General features: G+C 39.7%; 2 protein-coding genes across 3 annotated transcripts in view; one reads left to right on the top strand and one right to left on the bottom strand.

Annotated features, from left to right (window-relative positions):
- Positions 1-1,545: 1,545 nt before the first annotated feature.
- Positions 1,546-8,905, top strand: CRYBA1 (crystallin beta A1; the record flags this gene model as incomplete). Of its 2 annotated transcripts, XM_079903962.1 has the most annotated exons (6): positions 1,546-1,576; positions 2,965-3,029; positions 4,073-4,191; positions 5,438-5,579; positions 7,646-7,788; positions 8,062-8,905. In XM_079903962.1, the coding sequence occupies 6 exons, from the start codon at positions 1,546-1,548 to the stop codon at positions 8,207-8,209; spliced, it is 648 nt and encodes a 215-aa protein (XP_079760088.1). In that variant the 3' UTR covers positions 8,210-8,905. The 2 variants fall into 2 exon arrangements, with proteins under 2 accessions (XP_079760088.1, XP_079760089.1); XM_079903963.1 differs by lacking the exon at positions 5,438-5,579 and having other exon boundaries at positions 7,646-8,170.
- NUFIP2 (nuclear FMR1 interacting protein 2) overlaps positions 8,906-19,256 on the bottom strand; it is a 29,048-nt gene continuing 18,697 nt past the window's right edge. The window contains exons 3-4 of the mRNA XM_079903961.1: positions 19,221-19,253; positions 8,906-17,443 (exon numbers count right to left, since the gene is read on the bottom strand). Coding sequence (XP_079760087.1) covers positions 17,391-17,443; positions 19,221-19,253 — 86 coding nt within the window. The 3' untranslated portion in view covers positions 8,906-17,390. The remainder of the gene's footprint in view (positions 17,444-19,220; positions 19,254-19,256) is intronic.

Genomic DNA, 19,256 nt, shown 5'->3' with positions numbered 1-19,256 from the left:
TTTCTAAGTGTGATCCATGCCATCATCGGTAAGTGCAGGGTGTCATGAGAGCACTTGGTGGGGGTACCTAAGCCAGTCCAGGAGTTAAGGAATGAATGAATGAACAAATGAACAAATAAGTGTTTTCCCAAGACCCCAGTTCTGAGGAGAGAGAAAAGGAAAGTCGAGGAAGAATCACCAGCATGGACAGCTGGTGCCTTAAGCCCTTGCACAGCCACCAGCCGGCCACGATCCCCAAGGCGACTCTGTTCTCGCCAGCCATCGATCCAGATGCCATCAATTAATCAAGCAGCAGAAACATCCTAGGGTGGCACATCACGCTTATCATCAGACCAGTGGATTTGGAATGTTCTGCCTGACCTGCAAATACTTGTGTGTGTACCAGAACTGGCCCCTGGATTTTTGGTTCTGAGAAAAGGGGGCTCAGACAAACCTGAGTTCCAGGCCAGAGAGATTGGCAGAGGGATTGGGAGAACTTTACTAGGAAAAGTTTCTTCCTCTCTCCAAGCTGCTATGAGATTTTCTACAGGATCTGTCACCAGAAGGAGAGTAGGATAATATGTAATAATAAACCTACGATGTGTCAGGCAGATAGTATCTCCTTTTTGGGGGTTGAGAGAAGCTGAATAACTTGCCCAGTCACCCACCCAGGGGGAGTTGGGATCTGAACTCACATCTGCCAGGCTCACCCATGGCAACCTCCACCCATGCACCCTCCTCCTTCTCACAGTAGCTATGATTCTTGAACCACACATCCTCCCCTTCAGGGCTCCTGGGGAGGCCCCCAATCACCACACACTCTTCTCACCAAGAGCCCTGAAATTCCAGGGAGAAATCATTTTACCTGTTAGGGTACCTTGGGCCTGTGAGACTGCTAAGGGCCTAAAGCAATATATTTTTTAAAAACCTCAAAAGATTTATTGGCTCCAAATTTGAAAAAGAAAGCTGCGAAATTAAAATGAATATTTAATAACATAGCTAAAGAGAGAGTCCTGTCTACTAGCTGACCATAACTGAATTCGACTCTTGCATAGTTATACATATAAATATGGTATAATGAAGATTTCCAAGCACACACTGAACCATTTTTTTAAAAAATAGAGTTCAGAATTGTAATAATCCTTTGCATTTTTAAACAAAAACAACCAAAACGTATATCCTGTATGAGAAGGGAGGTGCATTTTGATGTGTTTGTTACGACATGGGGTCTTAGAAGGTCCTGGGGTGGCGAGAGGAAGAGAATCTGGAGAAGAGTAGGGGACAAGATGCACGCAGAGGCCTGTCCTCACCTCCCAGCTGCTCTGAGAGCAAGTCCACAGCAGCCAAGGCCTGCACAGCCAGCCTTGCCCACAGCAGCAGGGCCTCTCTGGATTTCTGTATCCCAGGTTTAAACAAAGCCCTGAGGGATGTCCGCCCAGCAGGCTGAGCCACCAAAGCTCTGGGATCAGGGGGAACAAAAGCAGAGGGAAAGCAGAGTGCTGACAGGGCCGGAGGGCATCAGCCGCAGGGCTATAAAGAGCAGGGCCATAGAGGAAGTGGCACCAGATGGAGACCCAGACTGTGCAGCAGGAGCTGGGTGAGTAAGGCCTTGAGGGGTGCTCTGGTCCTTCCTTTCCTTCCCCTGCAGAAACATGCCCAGAAGGGGGACCCCGTCTTCCTGCCTTGTGGTCAGAGCCTCTGAAGATGGCTGGAGAAGACTGGGGTACTCTGGGGGAGGTAGTCTCCTCTTGCCACCCCAAGAGGAGTCACTTACATGACAATAACCACTGCCCTAGCAACCACGGCTGGGAGGGGGCATGGGGCCCCAAGAAATGACAGGCTCCTGGGGCATAGGGAGAAGGTAGGGGGGCAAGAGCTAGGAAGTGCTTGTTCAGAGGTTCAGAACGGAGAGTTACGTCACAGAGTTTATATGCATCAGTCCCTGGGCCAATACCAGCCAGAGGGAAAAGCTATGAATGGCTGTTCTGAGTTAAGAAAATTGACGTCCACCTGCCTGTCTTCTTTCTTCCCTCCCTCCTTGACCTCTGCCCCCTGTCCTTCCCTCCTTTACTCTTCCTACCATCTTTTTCTATCTACCTCAGCTCTATGAGCCTCCTCACCTGTAAAATGGGGACAATGATAGCGCTTCCCTCATAGGCTCATTGTGAAGATTAAATGTATTAATGCATGTAAAGCATGTAGGACAGGGCCTGGCATAGGGTGGGCCACGGTTCAGTGTCAGCTATTATGATCATCCTCTTTTCTTCCTCACTTTCCTTCGGTAAGTCTTTCAATGCCGCCCGTCCCCCTCCTTAAACACGCACCACCCCAACATGGGCTCAGCATGGTGCTACACCAGTCACTCTGGAGACCCAGCCCTGCCATGGAGATGTTCACCCAGGACATATTCAATAGGAAGACAGATCAGTACCGTGATGAGCGCTGGAAATGAGGAAAGAAAGCAAGTCACCATAGGCTGGGGAAAGCAGCAAAGTCTCCGGAGGCAAGACCAAGGCTGGGTAGGTCTAGAAGGCAGAGAAGTAGGGAGGGAATGGTGCATGGCTGTGCACAGCTGGTCCGTGTGAGGGCTGTGAGAAGCCAGGTGACAGTGAGACCACGCACTGGTAATATGAAACGTCTGGACTGGATGGCTGCCAAGGGGTTTACACTGGGGTATGTAAGACTGAGGCGATGCTGCCACCAGCAGCGGGTGCCCGGAGGCAGGCAAGAGGACGAGAGCCACGTTTACCAAGTGGTCATGGCATCTGTTCAGTGCTCTACCTGCGTTATTGCTTCTAATCCTTACAATAACTCTGCGCATAGAAGTTTTACCGATGGAAAACAACTGAGGCTCAGCTAGGGAGAGGCAGAGCCAGCGTCCCAACCAAAGTCTGTTTACTGGACTTCAAGCCTCCTTTACTTCCGCCTGTGCTCCTCTTCCCTCACCCCAGAGACCATGTCATTGGTGTGTGTTCTGTCTTCCAGAATCCCTTCCAACCACCAAGATGGCTCAAACTAACCCCATGCCGGGGTCTGTGGGGCCATGGAAGGTAAGCCCATCGCTATCACAGGGAAAATTGAGGACTCCATCAGGGCAGGGGGTATAATACCACCTCAGAGCAGGCCTCAGAGCTGTGCTTTTCCATGGGACAGTGACCGACCAATAAAACACCAGCTTGTAGGGGAAGGGTTCACCCAAAATCCAGATGCTGTCTCAGGAAGGTTCTTCTCAGGGTGCCCCATTCGGACAGAAGAAGGATGACCCCGGAAGCCCATGATGGGTGGGAAATGATACCTAGTTTTCTAGGTCAATTTTCCTCCACACCGCTAAAATCATCTTAAAATAGAGCAGCCCAAGTGAATTATGACATGGAAAAACTGAGGGCCCAGAAATGAGGACAGATTTGCCACCAGATCCCAAATAAATGGTTGGACTATGGTCTCCTGACTCCCAACGTGAGGTTGGTTGTAACCACTGCCTGAAGTGGCTGGTCCTCAGCCACTGTTTCCCTCAACACCCTTACCTTTCTCACTGGGTCAACTCTTGAGTCCTGTTCACAGCTTTGGGAGTTGTCCTCTAGCCAGGTTCAAGAGCCAAGTTCTAGTTCAAGGTATGAAAGGGGTTTATCACAACTCTCCCTTTACTCTTTAGGTTTCTATAGCAGGTGTGGCTGGAGCTAAGAAATAATTATTTCTTAGCTGAGGCTAAGAAATAATTCACAGGGAGGCCCTCCCTGGGTCTCCCAGATTCATGGCTTCTGGCCACACTTATGCAGGAAGCATGGTGGAGTAAGAGTCCACAAATCACTGGTACGCCCACTAGGTCGGCTATCATCCCTGGAGGACAATTCCTGTCAGAAACCAATCCCCACGCCTCATCCCGACTGGGCATGTGAACACCGCCAACCAGTGCTATTAGTTCAAACCCCTTCTTAACCCAGTCTACACTAGAAGAGACCTCATCAGGCCTCCTGGGCTGCAGCTAGTGATGGAAAACATAGGTTCAGACACAGGTTAAGATGTTGGCCTGGGCCTCTGTTCTTCCTGATGTACCACTTTCTAGCTCTGTTTTCCCATTTTAATCCCATTTCAGATAACCATCTATGACCAGGAGAACTTCCAGGGCAAGAGAATGGAGTTCACCAGCTCCTGCCCAAATGTCTCTGAGCGCAGTTTTGACAATGTCCGGTCTCTCAAGGTGGAATGTGGCGCGTGAGTATAGACCTCAGCAGAACATCAGGCCCCTTATTTCTGGTCCCTTCAGACATGTGGCCATAAAGGTGGAGATCAGGGAAGAAAGATGTTCCCCCAAACTCTAATCATTTCTGGGAGAGCAGCCTCCATACTTAAGTAATCTCAAAAAAAACCCAAAAGTCACTACATATGTAGTTTAGTAACTCAAAACTGGAAGGAACATGAGGTTCTTAGTGGCTTGGTATTAGATTTGGGCGGGATTAAAGAAATATATACCATGTGGTGGGGCAGTGATGGTAATCAGTTCTGTGCTTCTGGAGCCCAGAGGCTTCTGCCTAGGATTCCCTCAGAATAGCCACAAGCCCCTTGAGTTTTTCTTTCCTACAGAAAAGAGAGAGGAAACTATCAAGCTACAGCTTCACAGCTAACTCCCCTCCATGTCCCAGAGCAGACACTGTTAGCTAATTTCTCTTTGTAAAAAGGAACTCAACTCCAGAGAGTAATTGTAGTTCCTAGCTAGTCTTTCAGGAGTTTCTTGGTGGTGGTTAATCTCCTTGGCAAGGAAGACCCTCTCTTGTCTTCTTACTCTTGGCAAGTTAGTTGAGGCCTTGATCATCAGCCTGAAAACACAAAGGCAAGGACTCTACTTTGGCCTAGGCAGAACTGGCCGTGCATGTAGACAGGTTTCCACAAGTTGCTCACCCCCAAAATTGAGCTCTTCAACCCTTAAAGTAAAATTCTTTAAGGTGTCATCAGTAACTGAGACCTGGTTGTGAAAAATCAATCTGAGGTGTTTTAATAAATAAGGTATAGGTATATATAGGCATGCAGAAGAACCCACAAAGTGACAAGGAAACAAGAGACTAGTCATTCATCAGCTGCCTGTTCATCCCTTTGCTTTCTTAGAAAGAAGTCAATAGGTTTGGCTGGAGCCAAAGCAATAGTCAGTCACTAGATCCTGAACCTGGAGCTCCAAGTAGAGAATAAGGTAACTTGGAAAGGAAATGTAATTTTAGACTTTGTCAATACTCATTACTCAGGCCAGTGAAGTACACCTCTTCAGTGGATAACCCCAAACAAATATATTTACAAACCCACATAGTGCAGCTGCCATTCTCCACCTCTCATGATAAAAGTATTACTTTGCATGGCTTTAATTGGATATTTTACCCCACTGTTAACATCTAAAACAAAAGATGCCTTCTCCATGAGGCCATGTAAGCTCTGAACACCATGAACAAACACCATTACTTGTCTTTGGCAGCTGGATTGGTTATGAGCATACCAGCTTCTGCGGGCAACAGTTTGTCCTGGAGAGAGGAGAGTACCCTCGCTGGGATGCCTGGAGCGGGAGTAATGCCTACCACATTGAGCGCCTCATGTCCTTCCGCCCCATCTGTTCAGCTGTGAGTCCCTGAAATTTTCATTTCGGTGCATGTGGGGGATGGATAAGAGAGGGTGCATATGGACTGACACTTATGTTATTTCCCATCAGTTATGCTGAAATGTGGCAGGAAGGAAAAAAGTATAAAAAGAAAAACACTGCTCCCTTAGTTTCTAAGTTTACCATTTGATTTTTTTCTCTCCTAGATGGTATTTTTTTTTTTTTTAGATGGTATTTTATTAAGCTAAAAGTAAGGGCTTCTTATAGGTGTCAGGAAGCGGATACTCAGGAGCCCAGATCTTCAGAAGTGCAATAGGATAATTAGTGAGAGCACTTACCATGTAATAAAAGTAAATCCTGGGCCAGTTAAATTTCAATCTGTGTATCATTTTACCTAGAAACAGGGTAATGCTGAAGTAACCCTTTAGTACAGACTGAATAAGTAGGCAAGAGCTCCAGCACCTCTTATCTTTGATTCCTAACTTTGTTTCTAACACTAAGCAATATTCAATTATGCATCAGAATGGGATGCTTTTAGTCTTTTGGAGAATTCAAGCAGAAGCAGGATGACCTTGAGGGGTGTGTTGAAAAATGATCCCTACATTGGGAGTAAGGCTAGGCTAAAACCTTTTCAAATGTTCATCTGTATCATGCGATTTTCTCATGATTTTAGCTATTAAATTATCTCATCTTAAAGTCCTACCAAAATTCAAGTAGTGGAAATGGTAAACTAAACTGTTCTAGAACTAAAAGGTATTTAGTATTTCCCTATCTGGATGTGTTTTCATCTCACTTTAACTCCAATTTTTTTCCTCTAATGTATTGATATAATTTACACATAGTGAAATGCACAAATCCTAAGTGTATATACTTATGAGTTTTGAAAAACATGTATACCCACATAACCAACACCCTAATCAGATAGAGAACAATTCCATTGCCCCATAAAATTACCTGGTGTCCCTTTCCAATCAATTGCTCCTTTCCACTTGCTATCACTAAGGCTAGTTTTGCCTGCTTTTGAACTTCATAAAGGTTAGTCTCTGCCTTCTTAATGCCTGTGTAGTCTTCATATCCCCTACTGGACATTTACATTGTTTCCAATGCCATGCACACACACAAACACTTAGGCACACATGGACTTACTTTTCCTATCAATTTGTGGGATCTTTTCCACATTACAATTAATCCTTTGGTTGGCTATGTGTTTCAAATATTTTTCCTGCTGTCATAATTTTCCTTCATTGGTCTTTCGTTGTTCCAAAGTATATCAGTTATTTGTACATCTTAAATGTTATGGTATTGGGACTTCCCTGGTGGCGCAGTGGTTAAGAATCCGCCTGCCAATGCAGGGGACATGGGTTCGAGCCCTGGTCCAGGAAGATGCCACATGCCGTGGAGCAACTATGCCCATGCGCCACAACTAATGAGCCTGCGCTCCAGAGCCCGCAAGCCACAACTACTGAGCCCACGTGCCACACTACTGAAGCCTGTGTGCCTAGAGCCTGTGCTCCACAAGAGAAGCCACCGCAATGAGAAGCCCGCGCACCGCAACGAAGGTTAGCCCCCACTCGCCGCAACTAGAGAAAGCCCGCGCGCAGCAACGAAGACACAACGCAGCCAAAAATAAAGATCTTAAAAAAAAAAATCTTAAATGTTATGGTATTAAACTGGATTAAACAGGATAACCCAATTTTTTAAATTTTTTTTTGCGGTACGCGGGCCTCTCACTGTTGTGGCCTCTGCCGTTGCGGAGCACAAGCTCCGGACGCGCAGGCTCAGAGGCCCAGCCACTCCGCGGCATGTAGGATCTTCCTGGACCGGGGCACGAACCTGTGTCCCCTGCATCGGCAGGCGGACGCTCAACCACTGCGCCACCAGGGAAGCCCAGGATTATCCAATTTTTTTTTTTTTTTGATTACCCAATTTTTAAAATCTCTGTATTGCCTGAAATATTTTTACAATTAATGATCATGTACTTCCTCCTGTAAACCAGGAGAGTTTTGAGTTTGATAAATTTGGTAAAGAATTACAATGACAGCCTTAACACCGGTACTAAACTTAAAAAAAAAAATTTCTGCATTATAGAATCATAAGGAGTCTAAGATTACCATCTTTGAGAAAGAAAACTTTATTGGACGACAATGGGAAATCTGTGATGACTACCCCTCCTTGCAAGCCATGGGTTGGTTCAACAACGAAGTTGGTTCCATGAAGATACAATGTGGAGCGTAAGTGCATCTCAGTTTTTCCTCCCCCAGACATTCCTGTATGGAAGGATTTATGTTGACTACTCTCATATACCTTTTTTCATAATCAAGGTTAATTTTCAGCTGGTTGTAGGTATCTGCTCACAAATGGTGCCTGGCGTATTTAGGATGGCTCTTGTTTTCTAAGCCTAAAAGCCTTCCATATCATTGTGTCGAGGAAAGAGGCTCAGGTTTGGGGGTCTTGACCAGGTTCCTAACTAGTTCTAATAATCCAATCTGCTTTGGCTTTCCTAGCTGGGTTTGCTACCAGTATCCTGGATACCGTGGCTATCAGTATATCTTGGAATGTGACCATCATGGAGGAGACTATAAACACTGGAGAGAGTGGGGTTCTCATGCCCAGACTTCCCAGATTCAATCAATTCGCCGTATCCAACAGTAGTGGATTAGAAGCTCCAAGTAACAATTCCCCAAGCACGAGTCCTTGCTAAGCAATCTAGAATGAATTTTATGTTCTGCTCAGATACTGCTTCCAAATGTTAGCTGCTGAAATCCACAATAAATGTCATTAAAAAAAACCCAACAACTTTGTAGACTGAATTAACTACCATGCTTTATAGAAATCACATTTACATGTCTGAGAATCTTAAAAGACAAGCTTCAGTAAAACCCCAAGTTCCCTTTTGTGTCCTTGCAAGTCACTTACCTGGCCAAGGACAATGATTCCCTATTTCAAAGAACATGAAAGCATATAACCCAAATGCATCAGTCTATATAGTGACACACACTTTTGGTAAATGTTTTTTCATCTTTTCTAACCCCCACTCTAATGTTGATGTTAGCACTTGTTTTTTTTCACTTGTGACAAATCAATGTTAAACAAACTTAGGAAGTTTCTCAAATATGCACTGCCATATTGCTTAACTGCTTAGCTCAATTTCAGTTTCTTATTTCAACTGGAAGAACATAAGGCTCAATGTCATGACAAAAGGCAGGATAGCTGCTCTCACAACCGATTTTTCCATACATATGGCAATTCTTAAGTACCTTAATAACCTGTATGATTAGAAAAAAAAACCATGACCTATGACCATGCTATATTTAAGACTTAAATTATTTGTACATTTGACACTTTGAAAAAAATATTATCAATGTCATGATCTTAACTTAGTTTTCAGTAGTTTTTTTGAATTAAAGCACACAAAAGATGATAACACAAACACCTCAGAAACTTTAAAATTTTTTATTCAACAATGTACACTTATTGTCTCTTAATTTGATCTACAAATTTCTCAAGTTTTTTTTCCTGATAAAATAAGTAAATCTGGGTATGGATGTAGAGTGTTTGTAATTTGTATTTTTAAAACACTGAACATGAAGTAAGACACCAATAAAGGAAGATCATCATGTAACTGACACTTCCTCAGAATCCATGACATCAGAAACAGCTATGGCAAATACCTAAGCATTTAGCAAAAGGGTAAATTTCTGGCCACTGTTCTTGTATCTAGAAAAGGCCTATCATTCTGGACTGGTCAAAACAAACACTGAAAAAACATTTTTTAAATTGGGAGATGGAAGGAAAAAAATCCTCTAACATAATTGTAGCCCATTAATTGTCCTTTCCCCCAGATTAAGAGGTAACTCAGCTCCTAAGTGCTGATGCACACAAGACACAGAAATTACTTTGCTCCTCCAATAATGTTCTAAGACTGAACATGTGAACCACTGACAGATGCTGAGGAGTAGTCATAGCCATCAAAGATGATGCTATACTCCTGCATTCATGCCTTTTAAGGCCATGCATTATGGGCCACCTTTCACATCTTGATTAGTAGACTTAGATTTTAACTGTCACTTTCAGTAAAGGTATAGAAGGGTTTTGCTGTGTTTTCAAAGACAACAACATACATTAAGAGCACACTTGATGATAGAGAAGTAATATTCTTCTATACATAGGAAAAAGCTATAAAACAGAAATATTTCTTTTATATCTAGGAGCAAGGGGAAAATACCATTAGTATTATCTCTACTTAAACATATTAGCCTCTTCTACAAAGGTCCGGAAGAGAATATAAAACAATCTTTTAGAAGATGATTTGACAAAACCTGGCCAGTACATCTACACAACCTTTAAGTACACATACATGTGAAGTAAAGCTATTTAGTACATGCAGACTGCAGCAATTAAACCAAATCAGCTCAGTTTCTAACCTGTTCTAATCAGCTTGGGCAGTTTTAAAAAGATACACATCATCTTTAACCTGTGCTTTGATCTTTAAAGAATTGAATGATTCTTATCTCAAGTCAGTCATTCATTCAGTAAACCAAATTTATGCTAAAGCAAAGGTAAAAAGGCTATCCTACCTTTAAACCAGGTTTAGAGGTTTAATATAGAATTGTCACAGAACTCCATGTGGCAAAGGTCCTTCCTTCACTTCAGTTTCAATTACTTCCCATTTCTATTTGATCAAATCAACGAAAATTTCATTGAAGAGTATCCAACAGTTTGGAAAGCTGATAAAACTGCCCTGTTTCAAAAAAAAGCCCTTTAGTAGACATGAGTCAAGCTCTCATTTTAAACCTATGTTATTAAAATAGGTGCCAATTTTCCTCTCTTCTAGTTCCACTGATGAGCTAGCCCAGAACTCTAACTTTGAGCCATGTTTCTAAACATGGTAAAGCTAAGAGCAGCAAAGTAATAAGGATAGGTCACTTTTGGTAATGACACACAAATTAAACTTTCAAGACATGTGCATAGCTTTATTCATCTACTTAGATCTAACCTTTTCATGGAGCTTCGGCAAAATTCGAGTGTGCAAAATGCATTTCTAAAACGTAATGCAAGCAAAGCTTTTCACATTTACACTGGCAGGAAATACAGAGAAACTAACAAGTCACAGTAGGGAGAGTTCAGATCTTTTTTTCTTTTTTTTAATGACAGAATTGCACAGTTCATTATTTTGAGACAATTGTTGCAGACATAAATATTTAAAATTTTCTAAGCAAGGTGCTTTAACAATAAAAAATTTTAAAGTTGGAAAGAGCCAATAACTTGGATCATAGCTCACATAGAATTCCAAATGAAAGTGGACTCCATTATCTCCCTAGATTTTGCAAACAATGCTTTTTATAACACTAAAGGAAACAGCAAGCTGAAACTTCTTTCAAAGCACACAAGAAATGGTGTCATCACATTACTTGAAGAAGGTGCTGAGCGGGGAGGGAAAGAAAGTGAAGAATCCTTTTACTATTTCCCACTACAGAACAGCCACTAACAGACTAAGAACTGAAAAAAAAAAAAAAAGGAAAAGATACAACCAAAAAAGTAAATCAAATCACTTCCCAGTTTATAAAATAGTTCCAGTTTGTGACGAGATCTGTAACTTTAAACAGAGAGCACCAGTTGGGTGATAGAATGAGCATTTCATACTGCATAAAAATTAGTGAGGTGGTAAGAACCATCAACTGTCTCAGGCATTGTAACATGGCCTTTCCAATTTTTTTTTTAATATACATGCAAGGCACATTGATATAAAAATAGATCTCTGGCCAACAAATATATTAAATAAGCAAATTAAAATTTTGGCTTTGCAATATTGGCAACATCAAAATATAATCAGATAGCTTTGGACCACATCTCTCTCTCATATTCTTCCACCCCATTTGGTGTTTTTCCTCCATCATATTGGGTTCAATCTCCTTCAAGTTTGAGTACGTGCTTGAGAAATGACTTTTCCTCTTGTAAAGTAGCATAAGTTTATCTTTCCTAAGTAAAAGTACGCTAGAGAAGAATAGCTGGTTTTGATTGATTTGATTAAACTAAATCGGATTGGCTTGGGGCAACATTATTTCTCCTCTGTATACAAACAAAAATAAGCTCCCAGTATATATAGTAGACAATTGTTTTCTTTCTAAAAGATCAGCAACAAACCAATGATACTTCCTTTAAGCCATTCTTCCCAACTCCTCTTTTTGAGGCAGAGGGAATAACAGAAGCAAAATTAAGATTTAAAAGATTTTCAGTAGTAGAAGACATTTTAAGGCCAAAACGTGTAATACTAACAGAATTTGTATTTTCCTAAGTTAATGTCCTTCATAGGCCAATACCATAAATAATTTGTACTGATTCCCTCCCAAAGAGAATTTTTAAATTCATTCACTTTCGTTAGTGGCTGTGCTACAGGAAAGGTATCAAAGCAACCTATAAAGGTATGGTATATAGTAATGTAAAAAGTGCATCACATTCTTGATTTTTCAGTTTCTCATAGCAGCAGCAGGATTAATCCAAGACAGAAAATAGTTGTATTCTCATCCTAAAAATGCAACAATACCTAATGAAATGTATTCAGTATCATGAAAGGATCCTCCTCCACGGAGGATAAAGGAAACAAACAGGGGTAAACTAAAGGCATTCGTTCATATTTACATATTAAACCACTTTTGTTAACACCAAATCTTTACACCTAGCAAAAGAAATATTTAAGAATAAAGCAGACATTACTAAAGCAGTATCCATTTTTGGAGCCTTTGTTTAGCACCTGAGGAGAAAAGGATTTATGGAAAGCTCTGCAATTTACCTCAAGTTGGTTTTGTTGGTCTACAGAGTAAAATTTTGATATGCAATCAAAGTGAAACTGAATTGGAAAATGTCTGTAGCTATTTTAATAAGGCTGCAGAAAAGGGATACTGCAGTACTATAAAACGGCTTTAGAACTCTGGACATAAACAAAATCTTACGGATAAATAGGGAAGTCTGAATCAGCAAACCCACTTGTGAGGATGGCTGTTCCATAGGTTTCTAGCACATAACTGCTTTTTGACACTCCCAGTAATGCAAAAGCAATATACCATTCATGCTTCACTGAGTGTTTTTATCGTGTAGACAACTTAAAACTCTATTTATTCGTAAGACCCTTCTTGAGTAGCAAAATGGTGTGAAGTTTAGTTTAAAACTCAGTAAATTTTGAGTGAAGTGAAATTTTGCTTTTCAGTGAAGCCAATGATTCATCATTCTTTAAACCAACCCAGGGTGGTCCTGGTTCTCACACATCTGAACAGATTGATGTATATTTAAATAGAAACATTTTAAGATACTTAAAGCAGAAGCCCATCTTTCTCAAAATAGAAGAATCCTGGTGCTCTGTCAATTAATTACATTAATGAAAATAACATCAATATTAAGAACTAATGAAAACCTAATGCATCTCTGCAAACATAAAGCTGTTATTATTCTTTTAGTCTTATCCTCTGCCCCTCCCCTTTAAACAAATATCAACATTTTTGGGGGAAAAAAGCTGAGCAAATTCTACCCTTTCTTTTAAAAATTCAACAGTAAAATTATGGGTAGGACTATTAAAAGACACTGCCTGATCAGAATCTACAACTGGTGCAGCATTAACAGACCTGATCATAATATGTATTTGTCCCACTATAGTGTCTGTTTTACACAGTTAGCACAGGTATACAAGAGGGATCATGTGTTATTTGAGGATATGGCTCAGTGGCATAACTATTCTCATAATCCTTGGAAAGTGTAGACTTTTAATCTATTTCTAGAACTTGAGGAAGAAAGCCTTGAAAGAATGACTTCCTCCTTATTCAAAGTCCTCTTCTAAATTTCCTTGACTGTGGCCATTTGGTACATGACATACAATTTCACTAAAAAAGTTTACAGCAAAAAATAAACCATTAGATGCCTCCAACTGGGTTAGCAACAAGCCTAACAACCAAGTACGGAACTACCACTGCTATGTAATGTTTTGTGAAAGAAACACATTTTGTACTGTGGACAACACTCATTGAGGTTTGTCATATTTTCCCTAGAAACGGTTATTTGAAAAAACAATGCAGCACTTTTTTTCCTTTATAAAGTTTTTGCAGATTCTGTGATGATTAGGGTAAGCAGATGATTAAGGAAAACAGCAAAATTCTAAACCTCTCCAGCCATTTAAGGAAAAACAAACTGCCATTAACAAATTCCTAGTTATTGTCTATCCACTCCTAGAAAGTAGAAGAGGAGGAAGGGCTGACTACAGATGCTGTAAATACATTGTATGTGAAAGCTCATTATTACTGAAGTCAGAGGAAAGGCTATGGAATTAACTTCAGTTCAGCAAAGTGGGGTGAATGAAGAGAAAGATAAATACACCCTGTCTTTTGTGGGGAAGGGGAATTATTCAAGACATCTACAAGAGAGTGGTATGTGACACAGACACCTACAATCAAGACAGATTTAAAAAGAAATCTTCACCCTTAATTAGTATCTTCATAGCTATTAAAAAAATAGGTCATGATTTCATTCTTAGTGCCATTTTTCAAATACTACCCTTTTAAGGATTAAAACCACCTGACTTTATTCTGTGTAATGAAAACAAATGGCACAAAATAAATACAAGTTCATTCTCTGAATACTAATATAATGTCTTACACACATTCATTTACTAATTTTTAATATCTCCCTCTCTCTCACACACACAAGCACTCAACAAACACACACACAGACACACACCTTTTCAGTCTTTATAATGGAGGGATGTTAAAAATCCCCTCTAGACTGTATTTGGTTTATGCTACAGTACTAATACTCTGAGTTGAAGAAAAATTCTTTATACCGAACAATAACACATCAATGTTATTTAAATGTGCTAAATTAATCACAGCTGAAGCTTACACAAAATAATCAGAAAACATCAACTCTTAAGATTTTTCTTTTTTTAATAAGTGCTCTGTAAGGAATTGTGTGAGGACCTAAGAAAGATTGCGACAAGTAGAGTTAAGTGTTACCAAACAGCACAAAGGAGACATGTCTCAAAAGTCCTGCTTGTACCTAGGCAAGTAAGTCCATTAACCCAATGCCCCCAAAATACTGACAGTTAATTATGGGGCACTAGGGTTCCAGAAGGTTAAGAGACATCCCTAACTCTATACCTCTAACCATATAATCAAGGAAATTTCAGTGGGGAAATCAAAGTGAAATGTTGCATTGTTTCATTTAGAAGTGAGACTCAAAAACCTTTGGACAGACACAGAGATGGGGTACATTCTCTTTTTGGCTTCTCTAAACATGGAGGCCTGAGGGATGTGGAAGGGAAGTAGGAAAGCAATGACAACTTTCAAAAGGTATTTTCAAGTAAGTGTTGCTTCTAAATTAAAAATTCAGATGCGGGCTGTTTTTTTTTTTTTTTTCCTTTTAAAATATATATTCATTCAACCTCTGTATATCACAAACCCAGAAAGTTTCTTGTGAGTTGTGACACAGAAGAGCTTTCAAATTCCAGGTAAGCAAAATGGATGTTTAAAAAAAGGAGGGTGACAAGGGGAGAGGGAGAGAATCTGGCCCTAAGGCGACAAGTGGTTACACAAGGCAATTGAACACACAGCAGAACTTTAAAACCTGTAAAACAAACTGGAGCCTTTTTTTTTTCCTTTAATCAACCTTGTATCTTTTTTTTTTAACCTTTTGAAAATTTTTATTTAAAAAAAAACACAAAAACACAGACTTCTTTCACTTCAGTATGTGGTATGATGCATTTTCCAGTTTGTTCAATGCTTTAAAGCTCAAGGATGCCTCTGCTTTCAATTGTACATGGGCCTGAAGCATCCTAGCTTTTGGCAAGCAGGCAGGAGACTCAACAAAAATCAAAATAGAACAAGGCAGACTAAATGCAGGGCACATCTGTAAACATATTATACATTTGAAAATTACAATATCTGTAAAAGTGATACAGTTTACAGGGGAAATGAAACTATCTGGAACTGGCCTACCACAAGTTTCTGAACCTGGACTGATACAATAAGTTATTATATATATATATTATGTATAAAAGTTTTGTTTACATCAAGTGGAATTGGCAATCCATGCTTATACTTTTAAAATCTAAGCAGGGCAGAAATCCAGACTATAAAGATATTTTCTCTACTCTATGCTGAGTCCAACAGCTTCTTTCACAAACTACTTGTTAAAAGCCTCAAATAATCAACAAAACAAGAAAACTCATCCATACTACAGTCGCTCAAAACTGGACATTTCTTAAGCAAAAGGGTTGAGCAAAAGTAGTTACTTTCTCCCCAAATACCCCTGGGGATCCAGTCTACTTTTATTAGAAGACTACATCTCTCTATATAAATGCCCTGCTATTTTAACCTGTATTTGACATACATGGATATACTAATTTCTATGTGTGTGTGACGCAATGCTATGTCAGGCCAGAGAACTTGTTTTTACGCCACTAACACCACCCAATCTTAAATTGGACCCTTAGTTTCTGCACACACAAAAAAATTTATTTTAGCATGCTATATACAAGCTGCAGTGCAACAGGATGGTAATGTGATGATAAGACAGGGCTAATGCTCTTCTCTGCCCAAAAGAAAATTTCCAGAATTTCACATTATTTTCTTTAAAAAACCCATTTGCTCTAGTATTAAAATATATTTATTAAGATATAATCAGAAGCTAATAAGCTCAGAAGTATAGTCTGAATGGAAACACACCTTCTATAGGCAGGGTTTATTACCTCCTCACTGGCTAAAAACATGAAGTTTCATAGTTTTCATGGACTTTTTTCTTCCCCCTTTAGATTATTTCTGAGAAATTAAAAGAGAATTTACAGAAAGGTACAGAAGCTTCTCTTCAGATGTTTGATGAAAAACAAGAAAAACAGCACATTTAGTGTTAGTGACAGAGAGCAAGTCCGGAGCACCTACAGTTGAAAAGCAGAATATATTTTTGCTCCCACTTACACAATTACATTAAAATATGGGCACAGGAGTATTTTTCCATATTAAATATCTAAAGCCAATTGTTTGTTCTGTAACTTTTCTTTAAATGACACTCATGGATTCTTTACTTATTAAAGTCCAATATGTAACCAAAGCCAAGTGAACTATGTACCACCAACTATTCCAGAACTGTAGAACTTCAATGCCCTCCCCTATCCCCACCCCACAAAAAAATAAAAGGAAAGAAAGAAAATATTTCCCCAACACCCCACAGAGGCTGCTTAGCTCCTGGCAAGACATGCAAATCATATTCTCTAAAAAAATACACCCCTGCAAACTTCAAGGCATTTTATCCAGCATTCTCGCAGGGCTCATTAGTATAACCAAAAGATCAAGGGAGGAGTGGGGAAAAATGTTGAATCATTCTGGGTTCCCCGTGATTAGTGTATCACTTTAGTCACAGAACAAGATACAGAGATCTTTTAAGTGGATTTGCCTTTCCAGTGGGTCATTTGTTGCCCAAGTTGATGACAGCAGGAACTTTAGAACCACGCTTGTTAATAAGTCCATATTCATTAATCACTTGCATTCACACTTAAAAACGAAAACTAACAAAAGAAAAAAGAAAAAAAACTATTCAGTACCAGAGATTAAATAACCATGTGTAGTCTCTTGAAATAAATTTGATTCCTTAAGAAGTCTAATTACTTTCAGGTGCCTTTTTTTTAAATAACTATATATATATATGTATATATATATATATATTTGTATATATTATCCTGTGATTCTACTTATGGTTCCTCTGCTGCGTTGAAGATCTAGGAGCATAAAAGCCTTGTGTCCCCCATGAACGGTGGCTCTAATGCTGCAGAAAGGTTACAAATAGGCAGTCTGGTCCTTCATTGATCTGGACTATCCATGGCTTCATTGTAAGTGATTATCCTTTTGGGATCTGGAGGGAAGTTTAAAAAATAAACACATAAATAAAAACGAAGTCTGAAATCCCCAAATGCCCATGTTCAAAAAACAAATCCCAAATAACCATCATCATGTAAACTCCTTTTATGAAAACACAATTTAAAGGCCATTTCCTCTTTGTATCAACACATGTGTGATTCACTTTTTCTCAAATAAATCCACCTCAATGGATTCCCAGCATAAAGGTCCTCGAGCCAGTGAGGGGCCTCAATGCCTACAGGTTAAGAGGGTTGAGTTCAATTAACCAGGACAATGTGCTTCTCCTGATTATAAAAGTAGCACATTTGAAAAAAGCAGACAAAGGTTAAGTCATCAATAATCCAATACTAAAGTAAACACTTAGATTTATTTTCTTTTGTTCTTCTCAGCAAAATGAAGTCAAAATTTATTTAAGAAATGTGGATTGTCTATTAAGGAACTGTTCAAGAAACACCTAGCACCAAAAATTTCAGGTTAAATTAAAGCAAAACTACCAGTTCCGTCCTAATTATTACTTATTTCTTCCCTCTAATTTCCCATAGCACCACCAGACTTTATCCTCAGCAACAGCAAAAACCTGTGGATATCCTAGGTTGAAGTATAAAACAGTCAGAACGTGTCTGGGCAAAGACTCCAGTGTTATTTTAAATTCCCATTATTTATCTGTATGCCCCCCTCTTCTGGAGAGCAATGTTTTTATTACATACTATGCCTATCTACCCTAAGAACTTTTTGAAGTACACATGCTTTAATGAAAATAAAACTTGTCAACCTAATAGAAAAGTATAAAGGCCTGAAAATAATATCGAAGAATTCAAGCTCACCTGAGGCTAAGAATCAATCTAACTTAGTCCAGAAACAATATCCTTTCTAGAACTCCAAGGGACATCCATTAGCAGCTTGCCAGGAAGGCAACGCTCAATTCTTAATAGTTAATAACCATTTTAGAGTAAAAAACAGGTAGGTCTACTTCTGCAGGGTATATTTTCTAGTCTATGTTTTAAATGTGTGTTTGAATAAGGAGGTACACAGAAAGCAATTCAAAATAATTTAAGAGCTTGCTAGTTATTTTCAGGTCATGGTTGTGTTAGACAAAAAAGACCTGGCCTAAGAATAAGAGAGAGGATGGAAGAAGAAGCAATGCTGGAAAATCGGGGAATCTTACTTTCTAGTCCGGACACTTTCTAGTTTATATAGTAACCCCTCTGTGCCTCAGTTTCCTAATTTGTAGTAAGAAAACAGAATTTCTAATGCCTTCAAGTTCTGAAATTCTAGGACTTTCACATTCATCTGAAATTCACTTATTTTAACTAGCAAGGTGCATGGCAAGTGGGATCCTGCCCTGTAAGTGGGCTTACAGGGCTCTGAAAGCCAAAATCTATTATTAGTGACTGACTCTCCAAACCAATACTCACTTTATTTCAGGTATCCCACAACTAACATATTTTATTGTATTTGGAAATAAAGCACTCAATAATTAAGATAAGCAATTTTCAGTTTTTTTAAAATTCCAAATTATCCAGATGTGGATTATCCAGTCCCTCTGCCCTCCTGCTACTCACATCTTGTCTACGGGAGTGAAGGAAGCTAATCTGCTATTCTGTAGATTTCTAACCTTCTTTGCAGAGAATATACAGCCCAAATAAGGTTTTTAAAACAGCTAATATTTTTATGAACTATGAATTTCAGTTCTTAGGCTACCCTTTGTCTATCACACAAATACAGATAAAGACTGGCCATAAGGACATTTTAGGTAACCTAACCATTCTTACCTTGCTTCTGCAAATTCCAAACAGATTCCATTTCTG

The sequence above is a fragment of the Stenella coeruleoalba genome (genome assembly GCF_951394435.1).
Source record: "Stenella coeruleoalba genome assembly, chromosome: 19".
In the NCBI taxonomy this organism is placed as follows: Eukaryota; Metazoa; Chordata; class Mammalia; order Artiodactyla; family Delphinidae; genus Stenella; species Stenella coeruleoalba.
This window is presented reverse-complemented; position numbering and strand designations above follow the sequence as displayed.